Source organism: Scyliorhinus canicula, chromosome 27, assembly GCF_902713615.1.
Source record: "Scyliorhinus canicula chromosome 27, sScyCan1.1, whole genome shotgun sequence".
Classification (NCBI taxonomy): Eukaryota; Metazoa; Chordata; class Chondrichthyes; order Carcharhiniformes; family Scyliorhinidae; genus Scyliorhinus; species Scyliorhinus canicula.
Genome location: NC_052172.1, coordinates 8997718 through 9011157, shown reverse-complemented (window position 1 = coordinate 9011157; position 13440 = coordinate 8997718). Strand labels below are relative to the sequence as shown.

Sequence of the window (13440 nt, the reverse complement as noted above, 5' to 3'; positions counted from 1 at the left end):
AATCTGTAATTTGTATTCACATTAGTTCAAGGAAATTCCAACCAGTTGTGATGGTTACTGAAAAATTGGTAGAGGATAAGGCAAGTAAAATGCAGGTTTGAGTTACTGCTGATGAATTTTACGTTCATTGGGACGCAACATCATAGTTCTTTCCCCACACTTTTTTAAGTTGCTCTCCTTTTTTCTTTAATGTTTGATTATTCAGAGTTAAGAGAAAAGGCACAGCAGTGCAGTGGCTAGCACTGTTACTTCACAGCTCCAGGGTCCCAGGTTCAATTCCCGCCTTGGGTCACTGTCTGTGTGGAGCCTGCACGTTCTCCCCGTGTCTGCGCGGGTTTCCTCCGGGTGCTCTGGTTTCCTCCCGCAAGTCCCGAAAGACGTGCTGTTCGGTGGATTGGCCATGCTAAATTGTCCTTAGTGTCCAAAAAGGTTAGGTTGGGTTGCGGGGTTAGGGTGGAGGTGTAGGCTTAAGTAGGGTGCTCTTCCTGAGGTCTGGTGCAGACCCGATGGGGCAAATGGCCATCTTCTGCATTTTAAATTCTATGATTCACTTCCCCCATAGCCTTGCATTTTTTCCCCATGGGTGCTTATCCAAGTTCTCTTTTGAAAGTCATGATTGAACATAAATGGATCTGCCACCTTTTCAGATCCTAATACTTGCTATTTAAAAAAAAAAAATTTCTATCTCGTCATTGATTCTTTTGTCAATCGCCTTACATTTTGTCCTCTGGATCTTGGCCCTACTGCCAATTGGAGCACTTTTTTATTTCTTGGTCAGGGGGCTTAGGTCCAGTATAGGCCGAGAGAGGTGTCTGGAAGGCCTGAGGGGAAGGGCAGAGGCAGGGGTCTGGGGAGACCCAAGGCGGAAGGGAATATCTGAGATGGGATGCGAGTGCTCCGTGAGTCTAGTCAACAACCCCAACTGCCCCTGCCATCCAGCCGCTCCTCTGGTCTATTCAGCCCCACCGCCAGAGCTAGTAACGCCAGTGGTGAGACTGCTTAGCTCTGTCTGAAACCTGAGCATCAATCCATATACCTCTGCTATATTCCATATGTATGAATTTCACAATGGAGGATTTGCATTCCAAATTTCACTCCGTAAATGGATGTGGAGAGGGCTGTACCTCAAAAATATTGGGATATTATTGCTGAGATTGGGTTTCGCAACACAGTAATCCTAATATGAAGAATTTCCTATTAAAATATTATGTAAGAATTCCAATTTTTCATGGAATGATAGAATCCCGACAGTACAGAAGGGCCATTCGGCCCATCGAGTCTGCCCCGATCCTCTGAAAGAGCACCCTACTTAGGCTAATTCCCCACAGCCCCACCTAACTTTTGGACACTTAAGGGCCAATCCACCTAACCTAACCACATGTTTGGACTGTGGGAGGAAACCGGAGCATCGGGAGGTAACCCACGCAAGCCGGGGGAGAAAGTACAAACTCCATACAATTCCCCAAGGTCGGAATTGAACCTGGGTCCCTGGCTCTGAGGCAGCAGTGCTAACCACCGTGTCACTCTTCCTAATGTTCCTTAATGTCCCTAAACATCTGTAGTCATTTTATTACCACCCATTTAGCTATCCCTGGAGGTTTTTATTTCCAAGCACATCCTAACACGTACAAAGATTGAATGTGTGTTATTTTTATATTCAATCATTAAAGTAGGTCACGGTATCAAAAGATTGGTCTTTTTGAAGCAATTATTTTTGGGATAGTATTTTCTCATTTCAATTCTATTAATCGGAACTTAAAGGCAAGTAATCAATCTTGAGAGCTTTCTTTGTCGAGCCAGAGCTGAATTCTAGGCTTATGTATCTGCAGCACCTGTAATTAGCAATGTTATTTTCCAGAGATGGAAATGAACCAAGTTTGTCTGGCTGAATGTGGGACAGTCATTACTGAAAAGTGGAATGGAAGGAGAAAATTCATAGCAATCTATAGAAAGCCACTGGCATAATGTAGGTTTTCCCAAAGGAGTGCTGTGGCCTACTTAACTCCTTGTACTTCAAAGCACTTTAAGAACATAGGAAATAGGGGCATGTTGGCCATACAGACCCTCATGTTGACTTTGACGTGCAATAAGACCCCTGTGTCAACCCATTTCCCCACCCAAGGCCAAATCCCTCAATTCCCTTTGTACCCCAAATTCGATTGGTCTCCCTCTTGGGCATATTCGCCAACTGAACATCCCTAGCCCCCAGGAGCGAATACAAAAGATTAACAACCCATTGAGTGAAGAAAGTCAGCATCATTTCAGCTCTAAATAGTCGACTCTTTATCCTGAAACAAGGTCAGGAAAAAATATCTTGAGTGTGACTGGGGGAGGATGGACGGTCGATGAGGAGGGGGAGGCAGGTGGGAGAAGGGGAGTAGAAAGGAAGGGAACATTGATGTGGCTGGGAGAGGATTGTCAGTTAGATGGTCCGCTGACCTTGGGGGTGGTGGGGACAGGCGGAGGTTGGTATGGGGCATCTGAGGGTTGGGGAGGCGAAGCAGGGGCTTTGTGCTGATGGAGGAGATGAATGGTGGTGGAGCAGAAGCCTAAGCAGGGAGTTGGGGGCAAGGTTGGTGGGAATGATGCACACAGATGGGGAAGGATGATGGGAAGGGTGCGCAGAGGGTGTTGCAGGTTGGTGGGAAGGGTGTGCAGCGGGTGGGGCAGGTTCATGGGAAGGGTGCACAGAGATGGAGGAAGGTTGGTGGAAGGGTGTGCAGAGGGTGGGGGGAAGGTTGGTGGGAGGGTGTGCAGAGGGTGGAGGAAGGTTGGTGGAAGGGTGTGCAGAGGGTGGGGGAAGGTTGCTGGAAGGATGTGCAGAGGGTGGGGGAAAGTTGGTGGAAGGATGTGCAGAGTGTGGGGAAGGTTGGTGGAAGATTGTGCAGAGGGTGGGGACGGTTGGTGGAAGGTTGTGCAGAGGGTGGGGAAGGTTGGTGGAAGGGTGTGCAGAGATGGAGGAAGGTTGGTGGAAGGGTGTGCAGAGGGTGGGGGAAAGTTGGTGGAAGGGTGTGCAGAGATGGAGGAAGGTTGGTGGAAGGATGTCCAGAATGTGGGGGAAGGTTGGTGGGAGGGTGTGCAGAGGGTGGGGGAAGGTTGGTGGAAGGGTGTACAGAGGGTGGGGAAGGTTGGTGGAAGGATGTGCAGAGATGGAGGAAGGTTGGTGGAAGGGTGTGGAGAGGGTGCGGGAAGGTTGGTGGAAGGGTGCGGAGAGGGTGCGGGATGGTTGGTGGAAGGTTGTGCAGAGGGTGGGGGAAGGGTGCACAGAGATAAGGGAATTGTTGGTGGGAAGGGTGTGCAGAGATGGGGGCAGGTTGGTGGAAGGATGTGCAGAGAGTTTGGAGCAGGTTGATGAGAGGGTGCGCAGAGATGTGGGCAGGTTGGTGGGACGGGTATGCAATCACACAGGCTTCTCAGGTTGGCTTCAGGTGATTAATGTGCAGGAACATTTCCTCAATCCACCATTTTGCCTCTGAAGCTGCCAGGTTGCCTGCCCAGCTCTGGCTTCCGTTTAGGGCCTAAAATGAGGGTATTGGAGGCCGGTTTGTGTAGGGAAAATGCATTTTTGTCAGATTTTAACCTGCTCCATCCACCTCCAAGCTGGATTATTTATAGGTTAAAGTGTAACCCTATGCCCCTAGTTCTCGACTTCCCAGTGAAGGGAAACAGCTTCTGAACCTGTACCCTGCCAATTAGTGCTCTACCCTGCTGGTTGCATGACAAAAAACTTGAATATGCCTCAAATATGATTTCCCTTTCATAAAACCATGTTGACTGTCTCCTGAGCTCACATTTATGTCAGTCAGCTTGGAAAACTGTTTATCAAGTGGGATAGAAAAAAATACTAATTACTGTAAGTGCCTAAAAGGTCAAGAAATACCTAAAATTAAAAACAAATTATCCTTTTTTAATGAGCAGACATTTTACAAAGTTCAATCCACAACAGTTCCATGTGTTGATTTGAAAAAAGAGAATCAAAATGATTTCCAATTGGGAAAGCGTGGGGTTTATTTGAGTTCCTTGGTGCAAAGCTGAAGGAAATTTACTGACTGTTCAGATGAGGGGATTCCAGAATGCTTCCATTTTGGCTGTTTGCACCTATTGCAAAATTAATGTACTGCTCCGTTCTGACAAAGGACGCTATTGATGACCTACTTGCTACTGATACGTCCCCTGTGGCAGACTGGGAGGAATTAAAATCATGTTGCGTGGTAGTTACTGACATTCTCTGGCAAAATATATAGCCCCTGGTTCGGCGGACAGTGAACGTTGTAGCAGCTGGTTGCATAGGTTACCGACGGCCTGCCTGATGACCCGCAGCCTCCACCTCTTGTCAACTTTAACCTGGCAGTCTTCTCATGTGCTGGTGGCAAACCCTCCCGTTGCTAATAAAATGCAGGCAGGGGTGGGAGCTGGCCCTTAATTAGGCACTGAATTGCCACAGTTGGTCACCTTCAGGTTCCTGTCGGTAATATGCTGAGGTGTCGAGAAGATGTGGGTTTTAATCCCGACTTCCGTTGAAGGTATGCTGTAGAAGATTCATTACAATCTATTTGCTGTCGTATGCAACTCCTGTTCATCATACTTGAACATCATATTAAGGTACTTGATATATGCTCACGGTTGCAATTTCTGCCACTTGGTAAGAGACCATAAATTGAAAACTATATTGTCTAGCTAGATTTATAGAGCCACGGTTATTTATGACACAAATGGTCCACCTAGTCCATGCCAGATCCCCATGGAGTTATCCAGTCAGTCCACTGCCCCCAACCCCCATGAGATCCCCTTAGACTATAATTTAGCTTCCGAGTACCCATCCAATTTCCTTTTGAAATTATGGTTGTTTCTACTTCCACCACCTTGGTGGGCAGCAAGTTACCGATCGCCATTCACTGCTTTTTAAAAAAAAAAAGTTCTTCCTCACGTTCCTCTTTGCCCAAAATCTTAAATCTGTGCCTCCTATTCTTTGTACCAGCAGAAGAGCTTTTCCTTTCTCTCTCTAAAGAGAAAATGCTGGAAAATCTCAATAGGTCTGGTAGCATCTGTAGGGAGAGATAAGAGCTAATGTTTCAAGTCCAGATGACCCTTTCTCAAAGGCATGACCAGATTTGGCCATCTGGACTCGAAACGTTACCTCTTTTCTCTCCCTCCAGATGCTGCCAGGCCTGCTGAGATTTTCAAACATTCTCTATTTGGTTTCCAATTCCAGCATCCGCAGTAATTTGATTTTATCCTTTTTCCACTTTACTTTATCGAAGTATTTCATAATCTTGTACAACTCGAACAAATCTCCCTTTGCTCAAAGGGGAACGATCCCAACCTTTCCAACCTAACTTTTTGTAACTAAAATTCCCCATCCCTCGAACCGTTCTGGTAAAACTCCTCTGCGCCTTTGCAAGAAAATGAGCGCAATGGAGGAAAGAAATTGGCCAGAATTGGACCATTCGCTCGGGGAGGGATTCTCTGATCCCGCCAGCAGTTCACCTCACCCGTGAGTTTCCTAGCAACATGGGGTGGCTTTAATAGTAATTCCCCTTGACAGTAACAGAAGCAGAAAATCCCACCGCCTCCCACTGTCAAACACGCAGCCAGGCGGGCGGAGAATCCCGCCCATTAGCACTGACGATGGGAACCTGTAACATGTGAAACACTCGGGTGTAAAAGCATTTTAGTGGGGATTGTATTTAGACCCCCAAACTGTAGTGTTGACGTTGGGAGTGGAATGTGATGAAGGAAAATCGGCAACTATGGATAACTTTAATCTGCATGTAGATTGGGCAAACCAACTTAGTCACAATGCCAAAGAAGAGGAATTCCTGGAGTGTACATGGGATGGTTTTCTGGACCAATATGTTGAGCAACCAGCTTTCTTCACCCAGAGAGTGGTGAGCCTGTGGAATTTGCTACTGCAGGAAGCAGTTGAGGCCAGAACATTGTGTGTTTTCAAGATGGGGCTAAAGGGATCAAAGGATATGGAAGGGGAAAGTGGGAACAGGTTGGATGTTCAGCCATTATATTGAACGGCAGAGCAGGTTCAAAGGGCCGAATGGCCTACTATTTTCTATATTTCTATGACCTTCACATCTTTCCTAAAATACGGTGTTCAGAACTGCATGAAGTATTCTAGTTGGGAACTTTAGAAAGAATTCTGTGTAACTTGCCTACTTTTGTACTCAGTGCCTCTATTTATGAAGCCTGGGATGCCACGTGCTTTGCTAGCCGCCCTCTCAAATGCCCTGCCACCTTCAAGGACCAATGCACATGTATTCTCAGGTCCCACTGTTCTTGCACACTCTTTAAAACTGTGCAATTACGTTCATCCTGCCTACCATTATTCCTTTTGTCAAAATGTATCACCTCACACTTCTCCATCAGTCACTTGTCTGTCCATTTTTGCTTGTCTATCATCTGTCCTGTTTCAAGCAATTCACATCATCACACTAGGCCATAGTGGCATCGCTGGTAAATTTTGAAATTTTGCTCTGTATTCCAAGATACAGGTCATTTTATGTATAGCAAAAAGGCTAGTGGTCCCAGCACGGAGCCTTGCGGAACACCATTGCCTACCACTCTCCAGTCTGAACAACAACTACCATGACTTGCTGCTCTCTGTCCTTAAATCATTGTTAAAAAATCCAATTGGTCTCACTCTATCAATAGTGGCATTTCACTGGTGTTACTGCCTCATTCTTATCTGTGTATATAAATCCTGTTCATGTAGCTGATGAGCCTACATTAATTTTCTAAGCAGTTGACAACTATAGTCAAGGGTTTCTAAGTATGTTTATTGCCACCATTGGAGATCCAGGACTTAGATTGCCATGTAAACTTGTGTGAAGATATTGTGTTTCAAATATTTTGTAGCTATTCTTACATTTTGTACATTCCACCCAGTGACTGGAGCAAAGTTCCATACTTAAAAGAACTTTCCTCTAGAACACGCTGTCAAAAGCATTGTCAGAAAACTATACGGACAAAAAATTGCTTTCTCACAATCCCTGTCATATTCCAATTCAAGTAGATTGAATTATTGATGATTTTCTAAAGCACAAAATCAGTAGCAAATTAGAACAAAGAACAATACAGTACAGGCCCTTTGGCCCTCCAAGCCTGTGCCAATCACGTGTCCTATCTAGACCAACCGCCTGTATCCTTCTATACCCCGTCTGTTCACGTGCCTACCCAGATAAGTCTTAACGGTCGCTAACATATCTGCTTCATCCACCTCACCTGGCAGTGCATCCTAGGCCACCACCAACCTCTGTGTAAAAAAAAACTTCCCCCGCACATCTCCACTGAACCTTTTTCCCCCTCACCTTGAGCTTATGCCCCCTTTTAATTTTCAATTCCGTCCTGGGAAAAAATCTCCAACTGTTCAGATATCAGATTATTTAGCTTGTCAGTTTATTTCATGACTGCCGGTAATTAATATTGTAACTTTAATCTGTTGGTAAATCGATTTTAAATAATTTGACAACATGGAAATGGATCTCTCCGTTAAGTTTTGTAACAAACCTGTATTTCCCTTCTGTTTGTAGAATGTTCCTCCAGACCTTGCAATTTGTAGCTTTGTGTTGGAGCAGTCGCTCTCTGTGCGAGCTCTGCAGGAGATGCTGGCTAACACTGTTGAAAAGGGTAATGAGGTAGGTCTGCAAACTAGCTTGTTGAATGGAATATAATACATTTATTGTTAAGCAAAGTAATTGGGTAACAAGTATGTGTGAAAAACGTCTTCCTTTGAATCAACAATCCAAATTTGTCTTGAAGTTATTAGTTTGTTTATTATAGATTATTGAACTTTTGCAATCACCGATAGTAACATGAAAATTAACATTAAAATATGGTAATTACAAAATTATAGGTTAGAGAGAGAGTGCATAAGCTTGGTGATCTATATTTGACAATATTGGTGTGTGATCCAGGAACAGTTCAAACGTGCATGCAATGGGTAGTATTTAGATAAAGTAAATCTGTTTAAATATTTCTTCACCATATCAAATATGTGTTTTACCTTGAATTAATTCTCTAGCGTATTTCAATAATATGTCCACTGATACTGTGTGCTCGGTTAGTTAGAAAGATAAAGAATTTACAAATAGATTCATTGCTAGAATTGATGAGAGATGGGATATCTGATGTCACTGTGCTCGCCAAAAGTTGTTGAAATTTAATTCAAATTTAATGTTGGAAGGCGGAGGAAGTATGAAAAGCTTCAATCTATTAATAAATCGAAGACTTTCTTTTGAAATCTTTATTAAACAGTCTTTCTGGATGTAAAGCTTAAGAGATATCTAAATCCATAGCCTGCTGATGTATAAGAACTTGACTATGGGTGAGATTTCCGGGTTCCCCAGCCCTGTATCAGCGGCCCGCCGTTTGCTGGCGGTGGGATTCTTGTCTTCCCGCTGCTTGTCAGTGGGATTTCCCAATGAAACCACCCCACGCCCCAGGGAAATCCGAGGGCAGAGGTGCACTGCCAGCGGGAAAAGTGAATGGGAACAGCCAGAGAATTCAGGCCAGTATCTCTATCCCTGTCAGGAGTATAGGAGGACTGCATTCACATTGGGGCTTATATTGTTTGTCCATCACTTATAAAGTTCTGGTCATCTTACTATGTGCACGGAAAGAGCATGCCTGCAACTCAATAAAATGTTTTTTTTCCACTTGGAAACATTTTATTATCAACACTATTATTTTCCTATAATGTTGAAATATTTTTGAAATATTTTGACCTGTGTCGAAATAGGATAAAATAATAGATTTACTGCAGTTACTTGCAGATTTTTTTGAATGTTTTCGTCCAGCAATAATTTATTATTGTGTTCATCTGACATCTTTGTATTCCAGCACCCGATTGGCAGCTGGGGGAGAGGGAGGTGGTGGGATTCCTTGAGTAAAGGTGGAAATCTAAATGATAAATTGACTGTTTTAAATTGCTACTTTTCTATCTCAGTAACACACGTTCAGATTACAGTGTCTGCTGTTTGCCAACCTTCATACAAGTTTCAATACCAACATTATGATCTCCCATGTGTATGACAGACAAAAAATGTATAACGGAAAAGGAAATGAGTGGGAAAGTGAGCTATGGGCCTGGACTATTTTAAAGTTGGCGAAGTGCATGTGAAGTATTCAACAGTAACTGGTCCTCCACATATTTAGTGGGAACCAGGAGGGGGGAAATGATTCAATATATTTGTTTAGTCATTGCTGGTGTCACTAGTGAGTGCTTCCAGTATTGCAGTTCATTAAAATAATGAGTTTAACTCGAGTGTCTTCTGTAATGTGTTCAACCTAATGGTGTGATGACTGTGACAAAGTTCATGGTTTCCTATTACTGATCAAACCATAAATGAAACACCTCAGAGGTTTCTTAACTTATAAAAATAGTTTATAATGAGAACTTTATAATGAGAAATGTCTGAGGTGTTCTCACCCAAATTGACTGATGCCACCTCAAAGGGCTAGATGAAATAATGGCAAATTGTGTCATTCTCTTCTTCACACCCTGCAGGATTATAGCCTGGCTTAATTGGTTGTAGACAAACCATATGCTGAGCACACCTATTAAAAGGGCTCATGACACTGAAATCCTATTCCTGCATCCTGGTACCTAGCTTTTCTCAAGCTGAAGGCTCTTTGATTGGACTTCTACAAGTCAATAACTGTTTCTAATCTATCTGTAGATATAGGTAGATTAGTTCGATATTGCTTTTCAAAAGCATTACATAAACATGTCCATATTTCTTCCCTGGTATTCATGCCAAAGGCTTTTTAGACAATTAGTAATCAAGGGTGGCACAGTGATTAGCACTGCTGCCTCAGCACCAGGGACGCAAGTTCAATTCCGGCGTTGGGTGACTGTGTGGAATTTGCACTTTCTCCTCGTGTTGACGTGGGTTTCCTCTAGGTGCTCTGGTTTCCTCCCACTGTCCAAAGATGTGCAGGTTAAGTGGATTGGCCATGGTAAATTTCCTGACTATTTACATGCTAGTAGAAGATTTTTCTTTTCCCTTTTTATGTTGGCTTCCATTATTCCCATATTGTGTTTGTGTTTATGAGGGGCATAGACCGAGTGGATAGTCAGAGGCTTTTTCCCAGGGTAGAGGGGCCAATTACTAGGGGGCATCGGTTTAAGGTGCGAGGGGAAAGGTTTAGAGGAGATGTACGAGGCAAGTTTTTTTACACAGAGGGTAGTGGGTGCCTGGAACTCGCTGCTGGAGGAGGTGGTAGAAGCAGGGACGTTAGTGACATTTAAGGGGCATCTTGACAAATACATGAATAGGATGGGAATAGAGGGATACGGATCCAGGAAGTGTAGAAGATTTAGTTTAGTGGGCAGCATGGTCGGCACAGGCTTAGAGGGCCGAAGGGCCTGTTCCTGTGCTGTACTTTGCTTTGTTCTTTGACCTGCTTCTCATTGGAGAATTCACCTGATATGCATCAAACACCCTCTTTTTGTTGTTTCATTATTCTGTCCCTCATCATCCAAGGACCCTGTATTTGGTGTTCTCATCTTATGCCGTTGATCGAAGAATGTATCAATCATTTACATGAAACGTCTACCCATTTCAGTGCTAGAGTTGCTCTTCAAAGTGTCACCTCTTGAGTGCACGAGGTTTAAATAAGGATGGCCCATGCTTTTACCTTTGCGCTTGAGCGTTATTAACGCACTGAATGTCGTCAAAGTGGACTTCCAGTTTGTCAGCCTCCCAGTACAATTAACAGAGCCCTGCCAAGGTGTTATATGAAGATTTGTTAGGGTCGCAATAGGATCATATGCATTCTGTGCATTAAGTTCATCCTCCGCATTCCTCAGCGATGTCTTCTCTGTCCTGCAGGCTTTTCACATACATAGTTTTGAAAAGGGGACATTCTTAAATGGCCAGTTAGTTTCAGTAGGGCCTCAGATGAAAATGAAGTTGTCTATTTACACAGGTCCTGGGATTTCTTTATGGGAGACCTTGTCTAACTGTTGGGCAGCACGGTAGCACAAGTGGATAGCACTGTGGCTTCACAGCACCAAGGTCCCAGGTTCGATTCCCCGCTGGGTCACTGTCTGTATGGAGTCTGCACATTCTCCCCGCGTCTGCGTGGGTTTCCTCCGGGTGCTCCGGTTTCCCCCACAGTCCAAAGACAGCGCAGGTTAGGTGGATTGGCCATGATAAATTGTCCTTAGTGACCAAAAAGGTTGGGAGGGGCGGGGATAGAGTTGAAGTGAGGGCTTAAGTGGGTCGGTGCAGACTTGATGGGCCGAATGGCCTCCTTCTGCGCTGTATGTTCTATTGCTTGTTTCCAGTGTCATGACAGCAATTTTCTGTGTGCTCAGTATACGCTAACTTATCCAGCTAAGCTGTGTTGCTATGGTATGAAGACCCTTTGCAGGGAGTGCAATTTGGCTTTGTAGTTAATGTAAATGACGAAGTTTGAAAGTAGTCAGCCTAGTTGACGCCGCTGCATTTGTCTTTGAATTGTTCATTGCTATTACGTGCTCTGTGTATTTCAGGTTATTAGTCTTCGTTAATTTTTTTAATGATCTATATTTTTCTGGATAGAAACTTGAAATACATTCCAGCCTTTTCAAAGAGCTTTTCATTGAGCGTGTTGAATACATCACAATCATCGATTCATGCTTATATGTCGAGACACTGCTTTGTTAACCCTTTCATTTTCATTGCGATTTCAGGCAAAGTTTCATTGTGTCCAGTTATGTGTAGGCTCTATGCTATTCGGCACAATGGTGGCACCGTGGTAATGTCACTGGACTAGCAATCCAGAGGCCCAGGCTCATGCTCTCGGGACATGGGTTCAAATCCCCCCACAACAACTTGTGGGATTTAAAATCTGAATATAAAACTTGTATCAGTAATCATGACAACAATCGTTAATTGCTGTGTAAAAAAAAAAAATTTTTTTTAAATCTGGTTCATTAATGTCTTTTAGGGAAGGAAATCTGCTGTCATTACCCGGTCTGGCCTACATATGCTCCAGATCCATAGCAATATGATTGACTCTTAACTACCCTAGAAATAGCCTAGCAAGCCATTCAATTTAAGGGCAATTCGGGATGGGAGCAAATGACGGCCTCCCAAGTGACACCCACATCCCGGAAAACAATAACGAAATTCACATCGATGTGTCAGTGAAATATTAAACTGATAAGTGATAAGTCCAGGTAGCTGTTTTCCAGAGGGTTAGATAGGGTGGACAGCGAGAGCCTTCTCCCGCGGATGGAGGTGGCTATCACGAGGGGACATAGCCTTAAATTGAAGGGTAATAGATATAGGACAGAGGTCAGAGGTGGGTTTTTTACGCAAAGAGTGGTGAGGCCGTGGAATGCCCTACCTGCAACAGTAGTGAACTCGCCAACATTGAGGGCATTTAAAAGTTTATTGGATAAGCATATGGATGATAAGGGCATAGTGTAGGTTAGATGGCCTTTAGTTTTTTTTCCATGTCGGTGCAACATTGAGGGCCGAAGGGCCTGTACTGCGCTGTATCGTTCTATGTTTTGATAAAACTCTAATTTTTCACCTTACTCTTGATATTCTTGGGGGAAATGTTGTTTGCTTTAGTTCTGCTTTCCTGCTGATTCCAAAGCCCTGGCTCAGGTTCATGTTTGGCTTTAGTTGTGATGCACTATCAATTACGACGAGACGAGAGTAGAGAGTAATCGAGGCTTTATTATGCAGAGATGTGGAGCCTCCTGCAGCTGCTGCCGAAATGGCTGCAGCTCGGAGAGCCCACACATTTATACTCCGCCTACTGGGCGGAGCCAGCAGGCAGGCATCTACCCCCGTACCTGTAGTACAGGGGCCTTACCGTAATACCCTCGTATGCAGTATACACAATACAACAGCGGTGACTACCACAAGTTGGTAATCTCATTATTTCCTGACACAGTTCTTCAAACTAGGATTGAAAACAATTGACTGCAATACAAGTTGTATTATGGAAAAATTTTACACCTTATAAAATATATTTCTAACAGTGATCATTGAATAAATTATGTTTCTTACATCACAGAACACACTTTGTCTCAATTTTCATAAGTAGCATAGCTATTAAGAAATAGAGAGAGTGCAACCAAGTTATGTATGTATTCATGGGGGTTAGGAATAAGACATAGCTTTATGTTTAATTGAACATTTTTATTTGTGTGTGAAAAAGGTTAAACGTGGGTTTAGTTTCACTTCAGAGTGGAGACAGCAGGCTTATTGTATAACTTGCATTCTTCATGAGGTTTTACGACCCTTGAGCTAGTTTATGCATTTGATAAAAAAAGTACAGAAAAAACTTGTTGCCTAGCAACGGAGGTCTAGAGAGAGAAACGCACCAAGTCAGAACAGCGTTTTTTTAGTCCAGTTGGTAATTATCCTCTTAAGGTGAAGGGAGCAGTTTAAATCTCAATTTGGACATAACTAGCAAGCTGAGGAA

General features: G+C 43.7%; 1 protein-coding gene across 1 annotated transcript in view; it reads left to right on the top strand.

Annotated features, from left to right (window-relative positions):
• The window catches only part of LOC119957898 (ryanodine receptor 1-like), a 463450-nt gene that overhangs the window by 43911 nt on the left and 406099 nt on the right, over positions 1-13440 (top strand). The window contains exon 3 of the mRNA XM_038786087.1: positions 7542-7646. Within this exon, the coding sequence (XP_038642015.1) occupies positions 7542-7646 (105 nt within the window). The remainder of the gene's footprint in view (positions 1-7541; positions 7647-13440) is intronic.